The following is a 24,806-nucleotide window of genomic DNA, read 5'->3' as shown; positions in this document are numbered from 1 at the left end:
AAAAATAAACTGAGGATATAAGATTAGTGCAAAGATTTTAGAATTAACAGTATATTATTTATTATTTCAGATAAGTAAATTTATTTTTGTATGTTATTTTATCAATATTATATATATATAATTTTGATGTAAAATATGATTTATGTAAACTTAAGAGAAAAATTAATTACTATGCTCCATTATTTTTATTAAAAGAAAAATGGTTACAAGTGCGTTACAATTCCTTTTGTATTAATAATAAGATTAGACAATTTGTTATCGGAATATCATTAAAACATGATTACATTTTTCTTCTGGGCATTATAAATAAAAAACTGCATTCATATAAGACATAAGTATAATTACTTCTGCATTCACTCACCAACGAAGATGTATAGAAAGATAGCAAACGAATTATTATTCCCTGATTATATAATAAAAATTACCACGAGTAGAATCAGCGGCGGAAGAACCGGCAGTCATTGGACTGCCACATTTCTGCTATTCAAATTCCGATTGTGCCCTGAAATATAAATAAAATTATAAGCATTATAATTTATCAAAGAAAAATCTATATCAATCGACATCTTTTACACAAACTTTGTAAAAATGGTGCCAAGTATAGTAGCACTCTGTAAGTAACGTTGTTCGTTTTTATGTGCTTGTCGATGCCATTTTTTGCGTATGGCATTCCACCGTTCACTATGATCCTTCATTAATTGTTCTTGCGTTTTGAGAGTCTGTCCCTCCTGTAATTACGTTATGTACAATTTATATCTGTTATAATATAATTGTTAATACAAAAAAATATGTACAGTATACATTTTTTTTTATTTTTAAAACTTTAATACAGTTAAAAAAGAAATAAAGAAAATTAAGCATGATACATTCACGTATGGATTTCACTCAGTCATAAAATTTTGAAAAAGTACGTAATAAGAAAATCAGCGGTGATATTAAATTAAGAGACACAAGATAATTTAGAAGTTTAATCTTAAATGTCCGTTCAGCTTAATAGAACAATAACAAAATATTAACAATAACTAAGGACAATTGTTTAAATAGAAAATTAATTGATCAAGAAATTTTGGTACGAAATTAATAAAGTACCTATAAGAAAATATGTATATTAAAAAAGTGTATATTTTTATTAGACAGATATTTTTAACAATATGAAAAAAAATAAAATAAAATAAACATGCGTACCCTACATTCATTCCATATAATTGTTTTTCACATAAATTATTCATCTCTCTGTTATGTTATACACAGTATATATCATTATTCTTATGAGATATTTCGACAACAGATATTTGACAAAATATTTGGATTCTATTTTTATTATCACAAATTTTATAAGACATTACTTGTAAAATTTTTTAAATCGATGTTACGTAACTTGGTAATTAATTTTCAAATTAATATCTTATTATATGAACTTAGAAATAATTTTAACACATTTTTTTTAAGTTAAGAGGATTACTTTCCTTTATAGAATTATAGAAATTGAAATTTTTACTATATTAATTTACAAAATGTCCAATTTTTAAGTATGAATATTTGTGACATGTGCTTTTTTGAATCTGCTTTTTGAATGTACGTTTGTTAGCGGAAATTTATGTCTCCTGTGCAAACTTTTGGAATTAACCTCTGGGAATAGTATTGTCAGCTCGAAATAAACGCCAGCAATCGATTTTAATGTCGAATGTGCGGGAAAATGCAAAAATACGAACCTATATATCTCTAATGTTTATCTGTTTTTCCATCTTTCTATTCAGATAAGTTGTTTACCGATATATAAAATTGTACCTGTAGTGACCCATTTTCTATCGATTAACGCAAGATATTATTTTTAAAGACATCTTTAATTATGTCAAGATCGATGTTAGTCTGTCACGTTAGTCTGTAGCTGATTATAGCGTCTCAGGTGCAAGTCATAGGAAACGTGTACGAACCTGAGCACCTTGTATATTATTTATCAGTTTGTTAGAGTTGCGTGAACGCCACTTTAATTAAAGTTTTACAATCATTTACACTCCAGTCAGAAATGATTAGTCAAGTTGATATCAATTTGACATTGATGCGTCAATAAATGGTCGATGTCGAATAGTGATTGATATTTTTGTCACCTTTGACCTCATCAGAAATATTTTTATGTTAATTGAGTAATTATGAATATTTCTATAAGACTTTTATCTTTCAACTAATTCTCTCTGCATCGAATACATAATATATACGTATACATTGTGCTTTCCGACTTTGCATTGATTTGATGTAGGTAGAGTTAGAAAGACAATAGCAATCTTACAGAAATATTCGCAATTGCTTGATTAACATCACAGGTATAAGTTTTTTTATAATGAGGTCGAAGATGAGAAACAAAGATCAACCAATATTTGACATAGACTATTTATCGACGCATCGATATCGAATTAACGTCGAATTGACTAATTATTATTTCTGGCTAGAACGAAAAAATAACGAGAGACTCTAAAAATCAGTTTTTTGTTGCTGAACTGGCTGCACTAGTTCAGAGTTTATCTTTTTTATTCCATATTGGAACCTTATCATATTTCAATTGTGTTTATATATATATATATATACACATATATTTGTGTGTGCACGTGTGTGTGTGTGTATAAACTGACATGAGATGAGAGTCGGAGTCAAATTCGAGACTTGCTGACCATGAGACAATCGATTCTACATAGAGTCACGTGTTACCTTTTGTGAATTGTTTTAATATAAATTTAGATGACATACACCTATCGAAATTATTGACTTACGTAATCTAAGTTCAAATCGTCTTTCTCTCCAAGTATAGGAGATGGAATCCGATTTCTCGGTATGGCTTCTTCACGAGGCAAAGGAGGTGGCAAATAATGAACGTCATTTATTTCACCGTCAGCACCAACTAAGTTATCTGCCATGCTAACTTCGTTAATTACTTCTGGACTTGGACTACGTATCCTGTTCACAAATCAATGTATTTATTTTAGTTTTGCATAAATATATAAAGTTGTGTGTAAGGGAAAACAAATGAAGAATATTTTTATGATTTAATTTAGTCGCTAAGTATATTGTACATATATCTTTTCTCATTCTTTTCTCATTATGCAGTTTTTTAAATCATAAGAAACACAAAAAATACTGCAGTATAATTTATAGGAAATATAACTGCAATATATATACTGAAAAATCTCAAGTATAATAAAATATTTTTAAGTACAATAAAATATTTTAAAATTAAATAATCATCCAAAACTTTAATGTAATAAGCAAATATGTTAATATGAGTAAGATAAGCGATATCTATATAATCTTGCTTACTTAGGGACCAAATGTGGATTTCTTGGTTGATTAGCCATCCAGGCACGGCATATTGGATATAGCGGCGTGTCTTCTTGAAACTGAGCTAAATCAACACTACGGTCGAATAATTTCATCACATATGTGTGATGAAACGCCAGATCAGTTTGAATTGGTCGGCGACGTCTAACTTTCCGTGGTTGTTGTAGATTAACGGATTTTGTCCTAAATGTCACAATTATCGAAAGATTGGTTTCTCTCAAATAGGTAATTCTATGTAATAATAAACAAACATCGAAGCTTACATCTTTTTAATGGGATGTTTATAATCTGAAACAGGGCTGTCATCTGATTCCCCCGATGAACCAGTGTCACTATGCTGTAACAACTCTCGAAGAGCACCCTTCAGACGATCCCTTGCTACAAGAACATCGCTATCCCCTAGTAAACATAATCAATACTATAATATTTAATATAGTTTGTAATAGCTTGTTGTTTTTCTTTAATCTATTTATTCATTACCAATTTCATCTTTTATTTCCACTTTTATCCGTCCTGGCATTATTGGCGGTGGTTGAATATTTCTTTTCTTTCCCATCTAATCATCACATAATGTGTAATATTGACTTATTCTAATAGTTAACTAAGCAATAGCAAATTTGTACATTTAGTAAACAAAAAAAGATTACCTTCAACAATGTTTGAGTCACATAGAACAATTATCAGAACAGTTAAAATGTCAAATTTCGGTAAAATCAATCTGATCAAATGTCAAAATGTCATTTCGGCTTAAAATCGGTATTTCGGCTCATATTCGTCCAGCAAGAAGTATACTTCTCTTATGTACCTGAAATGAATTATTAAACAGTTATTGTAGTTTCTGCAGCTAGAAAAATGTAAGATATCAGATAAGAGAAAGAGAGAGAGCAAGTCTCAGTTTCGATTCTCACTTTTTCCTAAGATTACACTTGGCAAACAATTGACTGCACGATATAACAACCGCATATATACTTCCATATATACTTCTAAATTTACTAAATCCGTTTTTCAAAATAGACCAAAATAGCCTTGCTTTCGAGCGTAGCCTGCAACCTGACGACCGTGATCAGTGATTACGCTTGCGCAGCGAACGGTTTGCGACAGCTGTTGAATAATCTGTTCTTAGCTTGGCCTTGGCTGCACTACGTTATATATTTCTACACTTGAAATGAAATAAGCATATAATCAGGAATTGAATAGAAAAAGGAAAAAGATAATTGATACAAGAAGTTCAGCTACACTGTACCAGAGTGAAACCTAACCTACAGCTAACTGTACTTTCTGTGAAATGGACAATAATCAGGAGGTTAGAGGAAAGGAGAAGGAATGAGAAAAAGTTCAGCTGCGGGAACATAACCTATAGCGCCAGCTTCGTATAGATTGAGATCCATAAATACACAGTGTTCGAGAAAGTTTAAGCATGTGTATTGCTGCGTGGTGTATGCAGCGTGTTGTTATGACAAAGTTATTATTACTGACAAAATGCTTTTGTCGCAGATAGAAAAAAATAATCGCTATATTAGAATGTATTGTGTCAAATAATTGAGAGAACAAAAAAAATATATATATATATACGTTAAACGTATCTGTGGACTGACATGGTTGTGACTTGTGACAGTAAGACTATACAGAATGCTTTGGAAAGTATCTGCTGAGATTCTTATATTTTGTATGGTAGCAGATGTTTTTCTTGCTTCTGATTATTCCAAACGTAATGACGGTTACGAATGTAGATTAGGATCAAAAACTCCTTATAGATGTGTAGCTAATTACGACGAGTCACCGTTGGAATATCCAGGTATACCGCGACACCGTTAATCCGCCTTTGACCCAAGTACGGAGCCTCTAATAACGTGTATTTATCATTATTTGGTTTACAGATTGTGTGGAGAAAAAGATCTGGTTAGTTCTGCGTCATGGGACTCGGTATCCAGGCAAGAAGTACATACCTCGTATGATAGATGAATTACCAGAGTTACAAAATGTAATATTAAACAATTATGATAAAGGAGCGACGAATCTGTCAGCCGATGATGCGGCTCTGTTTAGAAAATGGAGATTATCGTTTGCTCGAGGGCACATGATGAAATTGGCGGTAGAAGGGGAGAATGAAATGATTGATCTCGGAGAAAGATATCAGGCAAGGTTTCCGTCTCTGTTGCCAGAAGATTTCAACAACCAGACGTATAAAGTATGCACCGCAAAATATCCGAATGTATTCAAGGACCGTATACAATAGCCGTAAGAGAATGCAGTAAGACGTAAGTAGTAAGCTATTGACCAACCACAGTCGATTATTCTTGAATTATAAAAATTCCATTAGTCAGTAGCTTACTGCTTACGTCTTACTGCACACTCTTACGGCTATTATAGATGGTCCTTTTTAAATACACATTTTACGTTCCTTAATCACCAGCTGAATTTTAGTTTAGATTCACCGCCACACAACGTACAGAAGAGAGCGCAAGACACTTCGCTGTTGGTTTATTCGGTTTTCATAACAGCAAAAATGTTTGGTATCCGTTACCGGTGTATCGAGATCGAGTGATAAGAGTAAGTTGTTTTTAAGTTCTCAGACAATTTACTTTGCTCCTACATTTTCCTAGTTCTTCAAGTATATGATTGTGTTCTAGTTTTACAAGGCTTGTCCTCGCTGGCGTCAAGAAGTTGACAAGAATTCAGATGCACAACTAGAGAAAACGAAATTTCTGGACAGCAAGATTGTCAAAAATATGTTAAACAATATTAAAAAGCGCATCGGTTATGATATCGATTATGGTTAGCACTTATTAAACACATTGTATATAATTGGATAAGTATTGTTTAATTGCTACTAATATTTCCCTATTAATTGTGTTATATAATCATTTATATGTTTCAGAAACTGCATACTTAATGCACACAACGTGCGCTTTTGAGACTGCTTTAAATCAAAGTGTAGTATCTCCCTGGTGTAAAATATTTTCATTAAATGATTTCAGAGTGAGATTTAAAACAAAATAATTTTTTTTACTTCCTAGTTTTTGAGAGATTTAATTGTGTACCTAATTCTAAATTCATATTTTATAGATCTTTGAATATGCGGAAGATCTAGAATTATATTGGATCGATGGATATGGCTATCCACTAACTTATGAGCAAGCGTGCCCTGCCTTGAAAAATATGTTTGACTCTTTTGAGTATGCAAATTTATACTTGTTGCAATATTCAATATAAAATTCTTGTTTTTTTACTGGTTTTTTAAGCTACAAAAACGAAAGAATATGTAGATTTTTTGTTTATATATGTGTGTGTCAAAAAGATTTTAATTAATTGAAAATATTTTAAAACGATACATATGAGACTATAGTTTAAATTTTGAAAATTTGCAGAATTATTGTTGTAAATAACTTTATAATTAAATATAATTCAATTGTGTTAACGCAGCGTATCAGAAGAATGTTATTTTTCAGATCCAATGAAGGGGCAATGGCTACAGCTTATTTTACACATTCCGGCACGATTTTGAAATTAATAGCTTTACTCGGGCTAGCTAAAGATGCACATCCTTTGATGCACGACTCCTTTACATTACGCAAAAAGGAAGATAAAAGAGCTTGGAGGAGCAGCATTATTGACACATTTGCATCTAACATGGCATTTGTTTTGTACGAGTATGTTTCTTTTTTAAAATCATTGAATTATACGCTGCCTGTATTGTCATGTATAATTATCTAATTACATTCTTTTCAGTTGCGAGTATTACGGGCCCAGTGTGTTATTCATGCTTCAGGAACGACCGGTATATTTACCAGGCTGTCCGAAAGATATGCCATGTCCATTACGTACTATGAAGGCGATGTATCCAGATAACGATGAAGAATGTCAGTTTGACGCTATGTGCCATATACAAAATTGAAGAGCAGTGCCAAAAATATTTTTGCAATAATGCCATATACATATGCATCCTTTTATTTATTTACATATCTAATTAAAAATATATTAAAATAATTTAATTTAAAAAATATATATATTTTTCTAAGAGAAATTTTGCCAAAACGTACCTGGTTCATTTTTTGATGAATTCAGAATCTATGTTTTTTAAAATGTACAATAAAAGAGATCGACATTTATTTTATCTTACCATGTACATAAATAATTATTAATAAACAATTCAATTATCATTACATTTCTTTTTATTTATATATAAATGACAAATGTTCCTTATTGTTAAGTAAAATTCTTTTTCGTGCAATATACTTGTCCGTAGAACTGATGAGGAATGAGTTGATATAAAATATATATTTAATGATGAACAATGATTTTAATCTAGATTTTTATGACTATGAATAATTGTAAAAAAAAAATAACAATTCAGACAATTAGCAAGTTTCTACGTAAAATTGAAAATAAGCTCTCACAACAAAATGTTTAAGTGATTCAAAACTGTAAGTGTTGCGTTTATTATTTATCTCTTTCTTTAGGCTGTTGTTTGGAAATATTATAATATTATTCAATGATGAAAATACTTGAAAATTCAGAAATAAAATTAAAAATTTAATTTTTTTACATTGTTTTCTCATCAATTTGCTGTTGATAAAAATATATAATCTGCCTCTTTTTCTGTGTATTGTCTCTTTATACATAGTTTTGTATTTTATTTCTGATCTTGATATTATATGTTAAACTTGTATTACATACATATTATTGAAAAATAGTCCTATTTAAAATACACAGTTGATATTTAAAACCTTTTAAAATCTATGAGTTTGAAATTCTTGTATAAAATTATTGTGAAAAAAAAAAGACGCAATATATATTCATGCGTGTAACAATTATACATTTATGTCGGCTTATGTGAGAACTTGAACGCTTTCAACAATTTTACATAAAAACTGGATAGTTCGTCGTACCTATTTTATAACGTTGTATTAAGAAATCATTTTTTAAATCAAAGGACACTGTCTTCTAATGAATTATTTATATCATTTCTGTCATCTCCAATCATGTCCTGCAATAGAACACATAACATATAATTATAAAATAGTAACTAGTGCCGAATATAAGTATCAATGTAATAGATATATTACCTGCAGCACTTCAACAAGTGCCCTTGTCTCATTTAACATTTCTTTATAAATACGCTTTTCTTCTTCTAACTTTTCGATACGTTCTACAAGTTCCTTATTTTCTTCTAAAGCATTCTTAAGTGCTATTCGCCTCCTTTCAGCCTGGACCTGCCAGTAATTCTCACTAGGACCAGCTAAATCTGAAAGAAATATTTTTTAATAGAAAATTTGTCTTTTGTGCATTCTGGTTTTTAAGAGAGAATACATATGAAAAAAAAATGATATATTATTTTAAATATACCTGTGCATGTTAAATCTTCGACTACGATCTCTATTTTGTGAATCTTTTCCTCTGATACAGTTTGGACAGCCTTGTCATTAGTAGTCACCTTTTTTTGTTTCTTAGAAACATCCTTTTTAGTTTTTGTAGGTACATTTCTAAAACATACATAGGTTTAACATTTTCCACAAAATTTTCCAATAAATTTTCCTTAAAGTAAAGATTCTATAAGAAATGACTTCTTTGGTACATTCTCATCATGCATACTCAAAAGTATAAATATTTTTATAAAAATTTTTTGGTCAATCTCTTCATAAGTCAAATGGGAAGAGAGAATTAACTTACTTTTTTGATTTTGCTTCTTTTGGTTGCTGAGTGGATTTGATCATTCTGTCAGCACGATCAGCACCAACTAAAGTCTCTTTATCGGTAGCTGAGGGCTGCAGTTCGTGCAAAGATTTTCTAATTTTATCCTGCTTTAATAAAAGAAATAATTACAATATGCATAGACTATTATATATTTTATACACAAGTATTATATCAATTTATTTACTATTCCTTTTATTCTGTAATTAAACTAGTTATTTTTTATTTACAGATTTTATTTGCAATACATGATGTACTCTTCTTTCAGAAAGACTATTATGTAGAATATATATAGGCATTTTTAATAAATTTATTATAATCAAACATCAATTTTTTTAATATAATTATCCCACATAGTAATAAACAAAAATACAGTAGATTTATAATTTGAACATAAGATTTTTACACACGTTAGAGACATATATTTTTAATCCAAGGCAACATGTATCATAAATTTCTATGAATAATAAATCAATTGAATAATATAAACTGAACAACTAATTATATATATTAACAGTAACAAAATTCAATAAACTGAAATTAAGTGTATACCCAACAGACTTAATTATTCTGTAAGTTTTGGTACACGTAATATTTCGTTTGGAATTTTCTTTCGGCATGTATTCGTAAATACGATTGAACAAAAAATGACCTTCCGATTGTGTTGAGAAATTCTTAAGTATGTAATATCCCCAACACAATCGGAAGGTCGTCGACAAGGGAATATAGAACGTATATTCTTATTAAGAATATACGTTGTAAAAATAATATTTATGTCACACGTGCGTGGAGAGTGGCCCGTTACGCACGCGACGCGTGCGTGATAGACCACTTTCCACGCACTTGCAACATAAAATAGGGTGTGCAACACGTGTGTTAAGTTGAAAATTGGACGTGCGGGTGATCCGCACGTCCAATTTCCATCTTACAGCACTTGTTACCCAAATAACTATTTCTATATTCCCTTGTCGACGATCGAACAAGAGACGCTTATAATACGAAATCACGTTGGAACATCGTCATTTTCTCGACGATTTCTGCGCGACAAAAGAAATAAACACACTAACCTCGGAAGCGATATTTGTTTCGGCGTCGGTAACCGGTTTCATCCTACAAGCCGCAAGAAAGATCTGAGGAGGAAGGTAGTAGTGCTCGATCGGCGTACGACGAAAAGACGACTCGTGTGTTACTTTATTCACGAACAGTTTGGCATCACAATGCGAATGTCGTTTGAATAAAGTTTCAGTTAACTTTCCGATCGGTAATCATACGGCTCTTCTCCTGATAAATATGCTCCACTCGGGCACACGCAGCGCAGCTCACAGCTCACCTCACACAACCGGTTAGATCAGCTGCATGGCGGGAACTGCGAAGTTGGAAACACTGCATATGGTCATGTGGCCAGCCATGGTGGAAGAACACAGAGGTGTGCTCATGCGCATATATTTCTAACAGCCAATGAGAATTTGGTCGCGTTCAGCAGACCAAGCCGCTCAGTAGCAATCGAACGTGCGTGGTTCTTACTTTTAGAACCAACCAATCAACGCAGAGTGTCGATAAGACGAACTCAACAATTGTGCAACAGTTGTGTCTGCTGAACGCGTCCATTGATGCCAGATACCTCCATCTTGCCGCGACAGTTTGAATTTGGCGTTATGTCATTATCGTCATTATGCTTAATGCAATCTCGATCTTTAATATACATTAATAATTTTAGGAGCGACAATTTTAATCTGATCAATTCGTTTTAATTGCATAAAACTAATAGCGGTTCAATTTTCGGCCAAACAGGCAGTTGCCGAACGATTCACGTATTGACAAGCGTCATTTCCGGAGAGAGCATTTCGGCCGAGGAAGGGCGGGAAGAAGGAGAGGAGGGGGGAGAAGAGGTCTGCTCACCGAATCCGGTATCGGCCATTTTGATCTGACCATGGCTGCCATCGTCATCGTCGTCGCGTAACGATTATTCTCGCGTAAACGCGTTTCACTTATACTCTCGATCGTTACCCGAGCCGCTCTCAATTTAGAACGATTGTCGCGGCGCCTGCACGTTTTGTAGCTCGATAGTCTCCGGTAACCGAGGGACGCCTTGTCATTCACGTTATCTCTCCTCTCTTGTCCGCGAGCAACGTGAAATTCTGTGGTCCGCTAATGCGTGGCGTTTCAGAGAGCTCCCCGACTCGCGCAATGGCGGAGGATTTGGATGTCGAGGCGATGCTGGAGGCGCCGTATAAGAAAGGGGTAAGCCTTGCTTCTCTGTCAGCTATTGTAGACCGATATCTCTCTTCGCTACCTTTTTCTCTCTCTCTTTCTCTCATTTGGGTCTCCTGGGTCGCCGCCGTTTCCGCCCTCGCTCACGCTCGTGCATCGCATTGTACGTGCCTTCTATTTTTTTTTAATTTTTTAATTTTTTAATAAACGCACTCGCCGCCGTATGTGAGAGAAAGGGAACCCGCCGCTCCTCTATCCCCCTGTCACTCTCGCTATATATATATATTTTTACTCTCTCTTTCTCTGTGTGTGGTATATATGGATAGTTTTATATACAAGTATATATATATAAAAAAAATACATATATATGTAGAACAAAGTACGCCCTTGTCTCTGATGTATCAACTATTGATCAACACCTCCGTTTTCTGTACTTATAGATGGTACGTAACATGTACCCTCGCGCTCATAGGATGTGCGCCAGCGAGTTCCTTGCACTTGAAAGACGACGAGGTATTAAGATACAGCAATCATCTAACATCATTTTCTAATAATCTCTTCTCTTTTTTTCCTGTCTCTTTCCTTATTTCTAGTCTCTCTCTATCTCTCTCTCTGTCTCCGTTTTTTTATCTTTTTTTAAAAATTTTTTTTCTTACAAAGGTGTTAGGTTTCATAAGATTAAAATGGAGATTACACGCGTCACACTGTCATGGCGGTACACGCTCACGCAATCAAATGGAGGCAGTTCTTGACAATGATAACGATGATAACTCGTGGTAATCCATGGGAAGCTTCATGCTGTTTGAACACATGGTAACGACATTGGTACCGTTAGACATGAGTCCCTGAGGTTTTTGCGCCAAAGCTTACGCGGAATAAAAGTCGAATGAATGTGCGCAAGTGTGTTTGAATGCAAGAGCGTGCGATTGAACATTTGCAAGCAACTTAACGAATTAATAACGTACTCTGTGGGATCCTCGGATTCCAGACTCTATGAGAATTTTTGACATTTTGTGGGTTTATTACAATTCTGCCATCTCGAGCATGTAGGAATTCACGAGTTCGTGCAGCGTACCTTGCGACTCAAAAATAAGTACACGCGTGTGAAAGTCGATAAAACGTATTGAATAATTCAAATCATTCTTCTTGCACTTTGCTATAACGTAACACTCCTTACTCGTTGTTTTTGCTGAGATAAAGTGTATCTTATCTGTAAGATATAAAAAGCAGAAGGGTACTCCATATTTCACAATACTCCGATACTTAATACTCGTATTCAGAAATCAATTTTACGAAATACTCATTTTCACTATCCTTACATAATCTAAATACATCTTTGTTTCTTATCGTTTAATAATTATTTATCTAGTATTAATACATTATCATATATAAGTAGTAGAGCTTGTCGATTGAACTTTATTGTGATTTATAAGTTTAAAATATTTGCAATTGTTATTTCTGTTTGTTTCCACTTAATTTATAGTTACATTATTTGAATACTTATCTCTTTATATCAAACGTAACAAAGATAATTCTCTTTAGTTCTTATTGCAAAGCTGTAAGATACAAATATTGTCATATTGCAAAAGTGCTATAGTTGTCAGATGTTTTTTTAGGGAACTTGAAAACGTTTTACTTGTAAAGGTTCATGAACGAGCTCATTTTTTACATTTCTAAACCCTGCCCACTATTTTTGTACAACTTGTAATGATAGCAATTTGCCTTTTAGGTAGTGGCATCGATCAGGTATCACAACACTTAATCGCAGTGCGACAGAAGACACGTCAGGGTTCCGAAATTCATACTTTGCTTTTAGCTTATTATTCTCTACTAAATTCGACGTTTCGAAATTGTTTACAAAATGCCTATCCATCTTATCGATCAGTTTTCAGTGTAGCTTGAGGTAAATGACGTGAGTCATGTAGAGAGCTCCAATTTTTTAGAATTTTAAACGCGCAGTAATAATATAATTTCTAATGTACTGGAGATTTGCGTGTAAAGACATTATTGTACATTCTGTGCGTAATTTTTTGTAAAACGTTTTTGCTCTGAGAAACTGGATAGGAACTTTGTAAGCATCCTGCGTTACGTCTTAAGTTTGCAAACGACCAGGTGAAAGTATAGTAAATTGGCCAGTAAACTAAAACAAGATAATTATATTTATTCAAGAAAATTGTTTCCAGAACTTGCTTTTGTTCTCCATCCGAATATTTCGTCTTCTATATCCTTAATAAAGTTCAACGTTCACCAAGTGAATTAATGTTTGAATTGTAAGAGAAGAAATAACTGTTGTTTGTACTGCCACTTGCATTGTCATTGAAACACGTTTTACAGCGAGAACGAAAGAATTTTCTGAGCCGGATCGCGAATCTGTGCGAGTTGAATCTTGCAGAGTGGGTCGGTCTCTTCCCTGTGTTGGAAGAGAGGTGGGGGGAGGGGGGAAAGAACAGTAGTCTAAAATCTATCTCCCTGATTAACGAGAGACACACTCCCTAATCAGCAAATGCGCGTTGGTAATCGTAGGCTATATAGCGATTAGGGGTGCTCGCTCGCGTCTCTCGCGTTTACACACCCTTTTGAAATCGTGCTGTCTTTGATGAGGGCTCTCTTTTGCAGAAGAAAAAGGATGTGTGGTTGGCCATTGGTAGTTTAAACACCAAGGCATGCTCAACCCAAGATTGCAATGCTTTCCTAATACCCGATAAAGCGATTGGTAAGTTTGAGCCAGGTGCATGCGACCGTGTCGCATCGCTATGCTCGCCCCGTCTTTCTCTCTCTTTCTCTCTCTCTGTTATACACGCTCTCTCTCACGCTCGCTCTCTCTTCTCTTCTTGTACCTTCCCCTCCCTCAGCGCTCTCGGAGAGTCCCATAGAAAGTTCTGGACAAAAAAAAATGAACAGAAAAGATGAGAAAGAGCACGAGAATTGACACCGACATCTGTCTCATCCAGCATCAAAAAAAAGCATTGCTTTTCCGCAACAAGGGAAGGTTGCTACCGTAGTACTGACAGGCGATACGAAAAAGAAAACAGATTCTCTCGTTCGTAATTCTCGTTGAATTTGACATTTGACAATAAAACAAAAGATATTAAAAGAACGACATACATATATATATATATTATATATATATAACGTTATTGTTATATTTATACATATTTATAGCGAAAAGACTGTCGTTATGAAATTTACTAACGTTCTACGATTTGCTTTTTGTCCCCTTGTTCGCGCGTCCCTGCCACATCGGCTGGCTGGCATGGCATTCAACTGTTTGCTGTTCGTAGGAGCAGGACTCCTCTTCCAAAGACAAGTCCTCCAAGGAGAATGGGTCTAGTCGCAAATCGTCTGGGTGAGTAGAACCTTCTTTTGAATTACTTAGTTATAGTGAAAATTAAATGGAGATTATAGATGAGGATTACAAAACTTAATTGCACGACCCTTGTATTTAACTTCGAAGCTGAGCAAGACTAGGTGAGACCCTACATCACACATTAAAGCTTATTAGAATTTGGAGGTCTTGTTAAAACACATCGACTCGCCATCGTCTTACTTTCATTTTATTACGTTTTGAGATTTTACTTGGGTCACTTTCAAAATAAACGAATTTATACGTATCCGTATGTCCGGACGGTACGTTATGGCATTGAATACAATGTGTTAATGATAAAAAGCTAATGATGACAGAGTAACGTTAATTAAGAATAAAAGATGTTTCGATTTTCTAATCATTTTATTTAATTTTCTTGTGCTATTCTGTGTGTTCTTTGTTGCAACGTGAAATAATCTTTACGATTGTACGGGTTGTCAAAATTGTCAAGGAATCTGTCATTGGAATATATTGTGACTATTATTTGAGTATTATGTTAGCATGTCGTTAATCCTGATACACCGTCAATACACTGTCGAATCAAGTTAGAGTAAAAAAAAAAAGCTAAATTGTCATTTCCCGCAACGCCTTGTGATGTTGTTATACCTTTGCGCCATAATTGAAGCAGCATTAGTCACTCGCCTAATAGACCCATCTGAAGTTTTATTCTCTTTGTTATAGACCCCATACAATTAGTAAATGCCGGTTAATTTCATAATTCCAAAGGTTAAACCTGATGATGGTAAGTATATAGGAAGAATATCTGTACTACAGATTCTCCTTTCGTGAAACGATATACTTCCTTATAACTCTGACTGAAAAGACGAAATAAAATTACATAAAATTACTAAGCTGCGTTGTGCTACCTTTAACCGAGTCTTAGGAAACTCGGTATTAAAGAATACCAAAAAAAAAATTCGGTAACGCAACTTTCTTTTTATGGCTGAATCAGATATAGTGGAAAATGCATTTTCCAGCATCTCAATATACTCATCATTTTAGCATCATTCATTCAAATTACTTGCCAAAAAGATTTTAATCCGAGTATTCTGGTGATAACAATATAATTTTATAATAATTATAAAAATCGATGCAGATGTTGAAAGAATTCATTTAAGATTAGCATTATTTTACATATGTAGGGATTTCTCTTCAATAGAATGGTTCAAACCTACTTTTCTTAGTAATTTTTACATTATTTATTTTTTTAATGGGTTTTTTAATCAATGTCTTAGCTTTGAAATGAAAACCACATTCTTAATTTAATATAAGCTGAGTATAGTACATATGCACAAGAGTATATATATTTAAAACAATTTCATACACGTGGGTATCTTGAATCTCCATCTTGATATTTAAAGAAGTATTATTCAATTCGCTTTATTTCGAGCGAGCCTTTTTAATTGAAGTATTTTTCTTTCGTAGGAAAAGCAAACATCGCTCGCGTTCTCGTTCACGATCCCGAGATCGCGATCGCCGAGACAAAGATCGACGGGATCGCGACAGAGACAGGGATCGAGACCGCGATCGCGGCGACAGGGATCGCGATCGCGGCGATCGCGATCGTCGACGAAGATCAAGATCGCGCGACAGACGGGATCGGGACAGGGATCGGGACGGCGAACGAGATAGGGATAGACGAGACAGAGATCGGGACAGGGACAGAAGGAGGAAGAGATCGCTGACACCATTGACCCTTCCTAGAGCCCGACCGCCGTTCGGCAAAGGTCACAGTCCGCTTGGAATGTAAGTATATCTGTTACATTTATGATAAGACTTCTCGTACGACTTCTATACTAATGAAATTTGAGATGCATAATTGACTAGACCCAATCATGGAATTGCAATCTGTGATTTTGGGGGTATACTTATGCTAAATCAATATGAGTATTAACTTTGGTTTTGTTACTATTGCATTTAGTAACAGAAATTAATGTGCAACAATGTCAAACTAAAGAGTTCCTCCAATCTTTAATATTTAAGTTTTTTTAAATATTTAATGAATATAATAACATATGTCTTCAGAAACGATGAATTAACACCAGAGGAACGAGATGCTCGGACTGTCTTTTGTATGCAGTTAAGTCAGCGAATTCGTGCGCGCGATTTGGAAGAATTCTTCTCAAGTGTCGGCAAAGTACAGGATGTCAGACTTATCACGTGCAACAAAACTCGAAGATTCAAAGGGATTGCTTATGTAGAATTTAAAGACCCAGAGAGTGTGACACTTGTGAGTATATTAATTGGAGATGATAATCAAATAGTATTTTATGATATGTTCCCTGAACGTTTTCCTCATTTAGAGAAATTTTTTACTGAATTTTGTACTGAATAGCTGGAAAAGTATTTCCTTGATTCTCATGTTACTTTGTAGGCTCTTGGTCTATCTGGTCAAAAGCTTCTTGGAGTGCCTATCGTAGTACAGCATACACAGGCTGAAAAGAATCGCATGGGTAATTCGATGCCGAATCTAATGCCTAAGGGACAAACAGGACCCATGCGATTATACGTAGGATCTCTACACTTTAACATTACAGAAGATATGCTTCGCGGGATCTTTGAACCCTTTGGAAAGATTGACAACATACAATTGATTATGGATCCTGAAACGGGGCGCAGCAAGGGTTACGGTTTCCTGACTGTAAGTTTTCACGGCATTATTCATATGCACAAATGTCTCTCTTTAAATACGCGTCAAGATATTATTTCTTCATATAATTGAATTAATATTTTTTATTTGTAATCTATAATTGTCAATATCTTGAATACTTTTTGTTATATTTGTGTGAAACTCAAGATCTTCATTATTTTTTTTCCAGTTCAGAAATGCAGACGACGCAAAAAAAGCGTTGGAACAACTGAATGGATTTGAGCTCGCTGGTAGACCTATGAAAGTTGGAAACGTAACGGAACGAACCGACTTGATTCAAGGACCTTCTCTACTCGATACTGATGAGCTAGATCGTAGTGGAATTGATCTCGGAGCGACTGGAAGGTATGTAAAATATAATATAAAAGACTAAAAAAAAAAGAAACAAATTAATATGCGAATTAAGGTCACTTCGTTAAAATTTATTATTTTTGAAGGTTACAATTGATGTTCAAATTGGCGGAAGGTACTGGCCTGGAAATTCCTCCCGCTGCAGCAAACGCTTTAAATATGGCACCAGTAATGGCGCAGCCGCAACCACCACCTCAAGCTGCACCTCCCATTGCGACACAGTGTTTCATGTTATCGAACATGTTTGATCCGCAAAAGTAAGTCACGTGTTACCTCGTATCGAACAGTATTATTTTATGCACTTATTTATGCATAACTTTATGCATTGCATATTTGTAGACCTAGTGTCACGTGTGCTGTACTTTCACTAGGGGGAATATATATGCTAAATAAAAATGTTATCATAATTGATTCATAACATATATGCCAGTTATATGCAAAACTAATGATGACATGACATTCTTATTGTAGAATATCTTTTAAAGCAAGTTAATTATAGTGTATTAATTTCAAACTTGGTAAGAAAAGTATTGCTTGTAGTTACGGGTTATAATTTTCATTGAAATTAATAAGAAATTATATAATTTGTATCGTTATTGTTTCTAGTGAGACGAATCCTAACTGGGCAAAAGAGATCCGCGATGACGTGATCGAGGAATGTAACAAGCATGGGGGCGTTCTGCACGTATATGTGGATCAAGCATCACCGCAGGGCAACGTTTACGTGAAATGCCCGTCGATCGCGACTGCCGTGGCGGCGGTGAACTCGTTGCATGGTCGATGGTTCGCTGGCCGTGTCATAACCGCAGCCTACGTACCGGTGGTGAATTATCACTCGTTATTCCCCGATGCGATGACTGCGTTGCAACTGTTGGTGCCAAGTGCGCCGCGAAGAGGAATGTGATGATCCTGAACGAGCGAGCAAGCAAGCGAGCAACAATCGTCTGCTGATGTGTAAATCCTTGCGTAGTATTGTGTTCTTCTCTCTCTATCTCACATTTTCTTGTTGCTGTCTGGTGAAATCGCATTTTTTATTTGTTGATAAAATGGGGAAAGGAGGCACTCTAAGCAACAGGTTTCAATGATGTCACTCTGATATGTTGTCACTTGTGTCACGCATAAATTCATTGTAGTAGTCTAAACATGCGATAAGTTCGATTCGTTTCACGGCACGTCCATTGTTCGCGTGAGTTTTGATGGCAATCAAAATTTGTGACTGTTGAAGGTTGTTTGACATTTGCATCTGACTTCAAATGTGAATTGAAGGATTTATGGACCCTAAAATATATGATTCTGTGCTACGTTGTATATATATTTATATTATTTCATAATTTTCTATTTAGTTTCCCCTTGTAATATGAAGCAATATAATATAAATACTGATTGTTCTAATTTTTTTGCGATATTATAATACATATAATGCAATTATGAAATTGATGTCTTTTATTTGTAAAGGAGCAAAGGCTGCGATATCGGCGATATGATTTTGAAATTGATTTTTTTTTGCCAAAACCTGCATGAAGATGTATCCATACGCTGAAAAGCGTAAGGACGTCAAAGTTAGATTCAAAGCACTAACAATCAGTAAGATAACTCGCGTAACTTCGTTTTTGAGTAAGGACAATTGTGTTTTTATTTCTTTTAAAATTTACAGACACCTAAATGTTAACGCGATGCGGATATTTCACTTTATATGTCGATGTATTATGTTTCGCAATTGAAATAGCATGTTTTTGAATATTTTAATGAGGTATTCAATCGATCGTTCATAGCAGTTACGTTGAATAAAGAAAAGAAAGGCCTTAATCCTTTCATCCCTAATCTAGTTCACGTATTAAGTTTATATCTACAACGTATAAAAAAAAACCTTAATATTAAAAGAATAAAACATCTTGTCAATTTTGTATCGTTTGATTAATCGATTCTATATAATTCCTGTACTACTTTTTAGTTTATATCCTTCCTAGATTATAATTATTTTTAGTAATATTAAATAGGAAGAGAAAATCCAACTTGAATTTTTTCTCTATATTTTCGACTCATCTAAGAGTATAAAAAATAAAATTTTCACAATAATGCGTTATTACAGGCTTATTTGGGGAAGAAAGGATTAAGGTATTTTAGTGGTTACAAGGGCTTAGTGGCGAGCATTACTTTAGATACATATTAGATTTGTTACATTTATATGGAAGTGGAAGCAAAATGTGATAGAAAAGAGGTCTGCAGGTATTATAAATTTTTCACTCGAATAGTTATTTCACGATAAAGTACTCTTCTACAGTTTAGAATATTGCATTAGAATAAGACACGATTTTAATAAACTATAAATACAATTGTGTTATGTGATCAAGATATATAAAATATACAATCCTTACTATAAAATTTTACTCTTTTCAACACACAACAGAATTTTTAGTATCGGGACAACCTACACCGGATGCCCTGAATATTGCGCCGAAAAATGGACCAATTGAAGTGGATTAATTTTATTTTTAAAGTTGCCGGTAAATCTCATTGCTGAAGTGCTTCTATATTAAAAATATGAGATTCGAAAAAAAAAAAACAGCTAATCAAGTCAGTACGGAATAGATTGATTGATTAAAGAATAAGGTAATTACAAAATTTTGTAATAAACATTCTCATTTGCGTTCGTAGATTTAAACGCAACTGTTTATTAATATAATGCTTTTATATTAAACAGTCGCGTTTAAATCTAGAACTATACAAAAGATATCAGAAGTCCGAGTTTTGAAATAAAACTGACAATTTATTTAATTCGCAAAATATAGGATGTAAATTTTTATGATTAAATTTATCATTGGTTATTGAATAATTTTTATGAAAGTTAAATCAACAACATTATAAATATATCATATACAGTGTTTCATGTAACGTAACAATCACGTAATAATTTTCGAATCTACGGTAGAAAAATATAAATAAAGATATTTTAATTATCGAATATCTAGGAAAGCAAAATAATTTTTTCTATGTTTTTCTACGATATTCTATTGGATTTCTTTGAAACGCTTTGTAACTTAGAACTCAGATAGCTGCAGACTATAGAATTTCTATTCGTCACGCGCAATTGTAGACTGGTAAAATGGTAAAATACAAAAATTCAGATTTTTCTCTTAAAATAGATGTAAAAAGAACTAAAAACAATTTTGTATACTGTAGTAGAAAGTTTGTATTTCAAATTTAAAGTCCCTCGTTATCTGCAGACCTTTAGCCGAGCCGTCGAAGAAAAAAAAACAATCTGTATATAACTTTTTGTAAATTAACTCTATACCTGTAGACATAAGTAACATCATCATTTTACTGTATCTTCGTATTACTGAAATATGAATGTACACTTTGATGAGATAAATGAAATTAATGTGATGCACTTGGAATGAAGGATCTGTTCTAGATTACGAGAACTTGTTGCATTTTTGTGTGGCAATATATTTTTCCTAATCCACAGTATCCCTTATGACTCGTTTCTCATTCTAAAACAAGTTTTTGCTATCTGCCGATTGATATTAATCAATTGAACAAAATGTTATAAATACTACGTAGCATGTAAGGTATCTGTTGCAGGAAATGTAAGTTGTATTTTCTCTATTTGTCGAGATTATATGACTTTCTGATCATGGCATTACAGTGAGATTATAGATATATTAATACGTAATGCTAAAAAAAATCTCTAAATATTGTAACAAAATTTGCTTTTATAAAACCTTAGTTAATATTTGATGCGCAATAATAAATTAATACGAAATTTATTTTTAAATAGTTAAAAACGGGATGAATAATTCAAACATTGTAAAATTATTCAAATCTTGAAATAGCGCTCAAGAATAATAAGTAGCAATGATGGCAATAGAGGTTTTACATTAACGCTTGATGATTATACACTCTTTTGTTGGTATACATTCCCCCATGTGTGCACGGTAGGTTTAATCACTATGTTTGATACGAGATATTAGAGATAGATCTATTTATTAATGTCGAATATTTATTATTCTTTCAATTTTAAATCAGCACATAAAGATATATGATCACTGGGAAACACCACGGATGGTAAACCTGTGTGAAGAGTAAGTTCTTCCTTACTAGGCATTGGGACCACTTGTTCTACTACGAACTTGTCTCTCTCATAAAATATGTAGTCCAGACAGGCAGAGAACTCCGGCGTGTAGTTGGTATATTCCGGCGTGCCGCAAGCACTAAACATGCAAAGATCCTGTTTTAAAGATATATTTTTTATAGCTTCCTCAGCATCTGAAAAAAAGAAACAATTTTTTTTCTCATTTCGCAAGATACAGTCATTTCGATCGCGACACGTTGCATGGCAAGACAAAGAGGGTAACGAAATCAGAAAGAAACGAGTTTTCGTAAACTGATAATATTGAAAGAAAGTCACTCACTACTTTTCCAGTCTTCGCAGGTTTCTGGAACGTAATTCTCAGTCATCAGTTGATAAATGCCGCATTCCGGGACACTGTTAAAGTCTCCGCAAAGTAGCACACTCACGTTACATTCAGGATTCTGTCAACGTACATACGACGATTGTCAATGAATTGTAGTATAAGTAATACAAATTCTTATAACGCGTGAGATAATACGCAAAAGTATCAAAATAACTTTTTCAAATATTTTTCTAGGTGTGAATGTACGAGGTTGGAGAAAGTATTTACCTCTTCTCGAATCCTTTTCGCGATATCGTGTATATATGTAACAGCATAAAATCCTTGCAACAAACGTATATGATCCGAATCAGGTTTAAAGTATAAATGTGTGTTGCCGATAATCAAGATCTCAGATCGGTTCTCTTTTGATCGTAACGTCGTCACCTAAATCATTGCTAACTTTTATCTGATGAGTATGATAATATCTATTTAAGATCTCAATTGTATCATACGCGATTACCTGAATGGTTGTATTTCTAGCCAAAAATCTTTCCTTCATCTTGTCATTGTCGATTTTGGACCAGATGGCAGCAAATTTAGGAAGATCAACGTTTTGAGCCATTATGCTGTATTCGAATCTTAATTTCTCAAATCTATCCTGATTGAAAAATGTGGCGAGTCCTTCGCTAATTTCATTTTTCGTAACAAACACGCCATCGTAATTCAGCATGTACAGAGAAGGTAACAAATCATATTCGTATATACTTCTATCTACTTCTTGCAAACAAATTATATCGCCATTAAAACCTACAATAAAATCATCGTATTAAAAAGTGACAAAAATGATTATAAACTTGCTATATATTGCTTGACTCAATAATCTAAAAATTCTAAAACACTGTTTTTAATATTAAAGACTTTGGAAAGAATCGGTTTCGTGAATTAATAATAATTTAACTATTCATTTATATAAATAAACTATCAGATATGCTAAACTTCTTCTATATATAAAGAAAATTATTCAAAATATATTTTACGTTTCTAATAAAATTATTTAAATAGCTTGGATAAATTATATTTATCACTCACCTATTATTTCTTTAAGTACCAATTGCTTTCTGTAGTCCATGTCTAAAGCATATTGTGGACAGTATGGAAACAATACATCCTTAGAAAAATCAGAATCGGCATACGTATCTGCCAGTATATTATAACTTATTATCCTGAAACTATAATTTTCCTTCTTGAAGATACAGATGGCAAATAAAATGTATATGTTTAATACAACATCGTTATATTATAAATAATATAGATCTTTCTAATACTTTATTCATCGTATTCATTTTGAGTATCATACCTTCTGCCTGATAATTTATGTTTTGTGAACTGATGTCGAATGTCGGATGGGCATTGTCCAGGTCCGGCTTCCACGACATTCTTCGACTCTACTTCCATCCTAGAGCCAGAATCCGATTCGTTTCGCGGTTCACAGTTAACTTTCAAATGGCAGCCAATGTCGGTCACGTTGGGTACGTATAAATATCCATTGCTTATGTGTGTCCACAAATTCGGCTTATTGTTAATAGAATCGTTTTTGTACCAGTCGAAAGTCGATTTCTTTATGTCAGTGTACAGTGACTCCAACTTGGATGGATAAGTTGGAAAACCTGCCAATATGCTCGATGGTAATGACATTCTGATGATGTAAGGCGAATTTCGCTTTACCAAGAAAGTCTTCTCAAAAATGATCAGTTTTAGCTCTGCGGAATCCTGTAGAAGGCTTTGGCATAATGTATCGCCATCGACTTTGACATCATTCTTGAGAAGCATGATCTTCCCAGTCTTCACATTATCGTTTGACAAATCTGGCATCTCCACAGCAGCAGCATTTTTCTTCCTTTTTCTCTCTATCTAAAGAAATAAACCTCTTGTTCCTCAACTAGATATTTTTTTATTCTATATACTATATTTCATTTTAAATACCCCTATCCCTAGAAATATTTCTACTGATTTTGATGCATTTTTTCACAAGTTGTAAAAAATTCTATTTTATATTCGTAAAGTTTTTTTTCTTTTAGAAAAATCCTTCTTCTTGGTTACAGTATATACTCAATATGTTCTATCCGTTATAAAATAATACTGTAATTCTATAATATAATGATAATTGAGAATTGGACAATAAAAAAAAAGAGGAAAAAAGAAGGGCATTCGTTTCTCTCACCTTTTTGTTTACAAATTTGCAAACATTTGTGTCGATCCTTTTGAGGAAATTGTTCACGCTTTCCGCGGCCTGCCTGGAAAAGTTGAACTGACGGTCGACCTTCGTCGCCTCGTCCACATAACGAAACGAGATGTCGAACAGGTCATTGCCTTTCTCGTAGCGGAGAAATGCCTCGTTCATCCTCAGCGTGCGTTTCGGTAGACAGTGCTTACTGCGATACGGCGTGAGGACCGGTGAAATTAGGTGTATTCTGTGCGCGAATAATTTAGCGAATGTATTTCGCATTATAATCGATCGCGGTTCATTCAGCCTGGATGTATTTTAGATCTTCAGACGGGCGGAATTGGTTAACTAGAAAAAAAAAATGTTAATTTAATTAAATGTCTAAAAAATTTATTACATGTAATCATCGTGCACATGGTAGATATTCAGGAAAACCCGTTGGAGGTTATAAATACCTTCGCGGTATTCTCTTGCTACTGCTCCAGTGTGCTCCAGCTCTCTAGTACTTCTGCATACTTTTGTATTGTGTGATAGGCTTTAGTTACTAGTGAAGTGTACTAGGGATTATGCAGTTGAAACGAATATGTCTAA

At 33.8% G+C, this 24,806-nt stretch overlaps 5 protein-coding genes across 9 annotated transcripts; 2 read left to right on the top strand and 3 right to left on the bottom strand.

The window, feature by feature from the left end:
* Positions 1-166: 166 nt before the first annotated feature.
* On the bottom strand, positions 167-4,379 carry LOC112458707 (protein lin-37 homolog). The gene is made up of 8 exons (XM_025022467.1): positions 4,239-4,379; positions 3,978-4,135; positions 3,811-3,886; positions 3,594-3,729; positions 3,310-3,513; positions 2,766-2,949; positions 580-728; positions 167-502 (listed from the first exon to the last, which is right to left on the bottom strand). Exons 3-8 carry the CDS (start codon positions 3,884-3,886, stop codon positions 481-483), a joined length of 771 nt encoding a protein of 256 aa, XP_024878235.1. The 5' UTR covers positions 3,978-4,135; positions 4,239-4,379; the 3' UTR covers positions 167-480.
* A 142-nt stretch (positions 4,380-4,521) lies between these two features.
* On the top strand, positions 4,522-7,446 carry LOC112458706 (multiple inositol polyphosphate phosphatase 1-like). Its single transcript, XM_025022466.1, has 8 exons — positions 4,522-5,125; positions 5,208-5,518; positions 5,755-5,880; positions 5,961-6,105; positions 6,209-6,309; positions 6,397-6,506; positions 6,780-6,980; positions 7,060-7,446. Exons 1-8 carry the CDS (start codon positions 4,960-4,962, stop codon positions 7,223-7,225), a joined length of 1,326 nt encoding a protein of 441 aa, XP_024878234.1. The 5' UTR covers positions 4,522-4,959; the 3' UTR covers positions 7,226-7,446.
* Positions 7,447-7,842: 396 nt separating this feature from the next.
* On the bottom strand, positions 7,843-10,387 carry LOC112458696. 2 transcript variants are annotated; one of them, XM_025022454.1, is made up of 5 exons: positions 10,089-10,387; positions 9,001-9,131; positions 8,677-8,813; positions 8,397-8,575; positions 7,843-8,317 (listed from the first exon to the last, which is right to left on the bottom strand). In XM_025022454.1, the coding sequence occupies exons 1-5, from the start codon at positions 10,128-10,130 to the stop codon at positions 8,258-8,260; spliced, it is 549 nt and encodes a 182-aa protein (XP_024878222.1). In that variant the 5' UTR covers positions 10,131-10,387; the 3' UTR covers positions 7,843-8,257. The 2 variants fall into 2 exon arrangements, with proteins under 2 accessions (XP_024878222.1, XP_024878223.1); XM_025022455.1 differs by having other exon boundaries at positions 9,001-9,128.
* A 544-nt stretch (positions 10,388-10,931) lies between these two features.
* Positions 10,932-21,019, top strand: LOC112458692 (RNA-binding protein 39). 4 transcript variants are annotated; one of them, XM_025022444.1, is made up of 9 exons: positions 10,932-11,262; positions 11,673-11,745; positions 14,514-14,578; positions 16,022-16,342; positions 16,622-16,826; positions 16,971-17,237; positions 17,416-17,591; positions 17,681-17,854; positions 18,204-21,019. In XM_025022444.1, the coding sequence occupies exons 1-9, from the start codon at positions 11,225-11,227 to the stop codon at positions 18,499-18,501; spliced, it is 1,617 nt and encodes a 538-aa protein (XP_024878212.1). In that variant the 5' UTR covers positions 10,932-11,224; the 3' UTR covers positions 18,502-21,019. The 4 variants fall into 4 exon arrangements, with proteins under 4 accessions (XP_024878212.1, XP_024878215.1, XP_024878214.1 ...); XM_025022446.1 differs by having other exon boundaries at positions 10,934-11,262; positions 17,684-17,854; XM_025022447.1 differs by lacking the exon at positions 11,673-11,745 and having other exon boundaries at positions 10,933-11,262.
* Positions 21,020-21,575: 556 nt separating this feature from the next.
* Positions 21,576-24,730, bottom strand: LOC112458691 (2',5'-phosphodiesterase 12). The gene is made up of 8 exons (XM_025022443.1): positions 24,671-24,730; positions 24,213-24,563; positions 23,349-23,902; positions 23,081-23,220; positions 22,512-22,798; positions 22,280-22,435; positions 22,010-22,130; positions 21,576-21,863 (listed from the first exon to the last, which is right to left on the bottom strand). The coding sequence occupies exons 2-8, from the start codon at positions 24,495-24,497 to the stop codon at positions 21,601-21,603; spliced, it is 1,806 nt and encodes a 601-aa protein (XP_024878211.1). The 5' UTR covers positions 24,498-24,563; positions 24,671-24,730; the 3' UTR covers positions 21,576-21,600.
* Between the last annotated feature and the right edge of the window lie 76 nt (positions 24,731-24,806).

The sequence above is a fragment of the Temnothorax curvispinosus genome, unplaced genomic scaffold (genome assembly GCF_003070985.1).
Source record: "Temnothorax curvispinosus isolate PA1 unplaced genomic scaffold, ASM307098v1 QBEX01009133.1, whole genome shotgun sequence".
Lineage (NCBI taxonomy): Eukaryota > Metazoa > Arthropoda > Insecta > Hymenoptera > Formicidae > Temnothorax > Temnothorax curvispinosus.
This window is presented reverse-complemented; position numbering and strand designations above follow the sequence as displayed.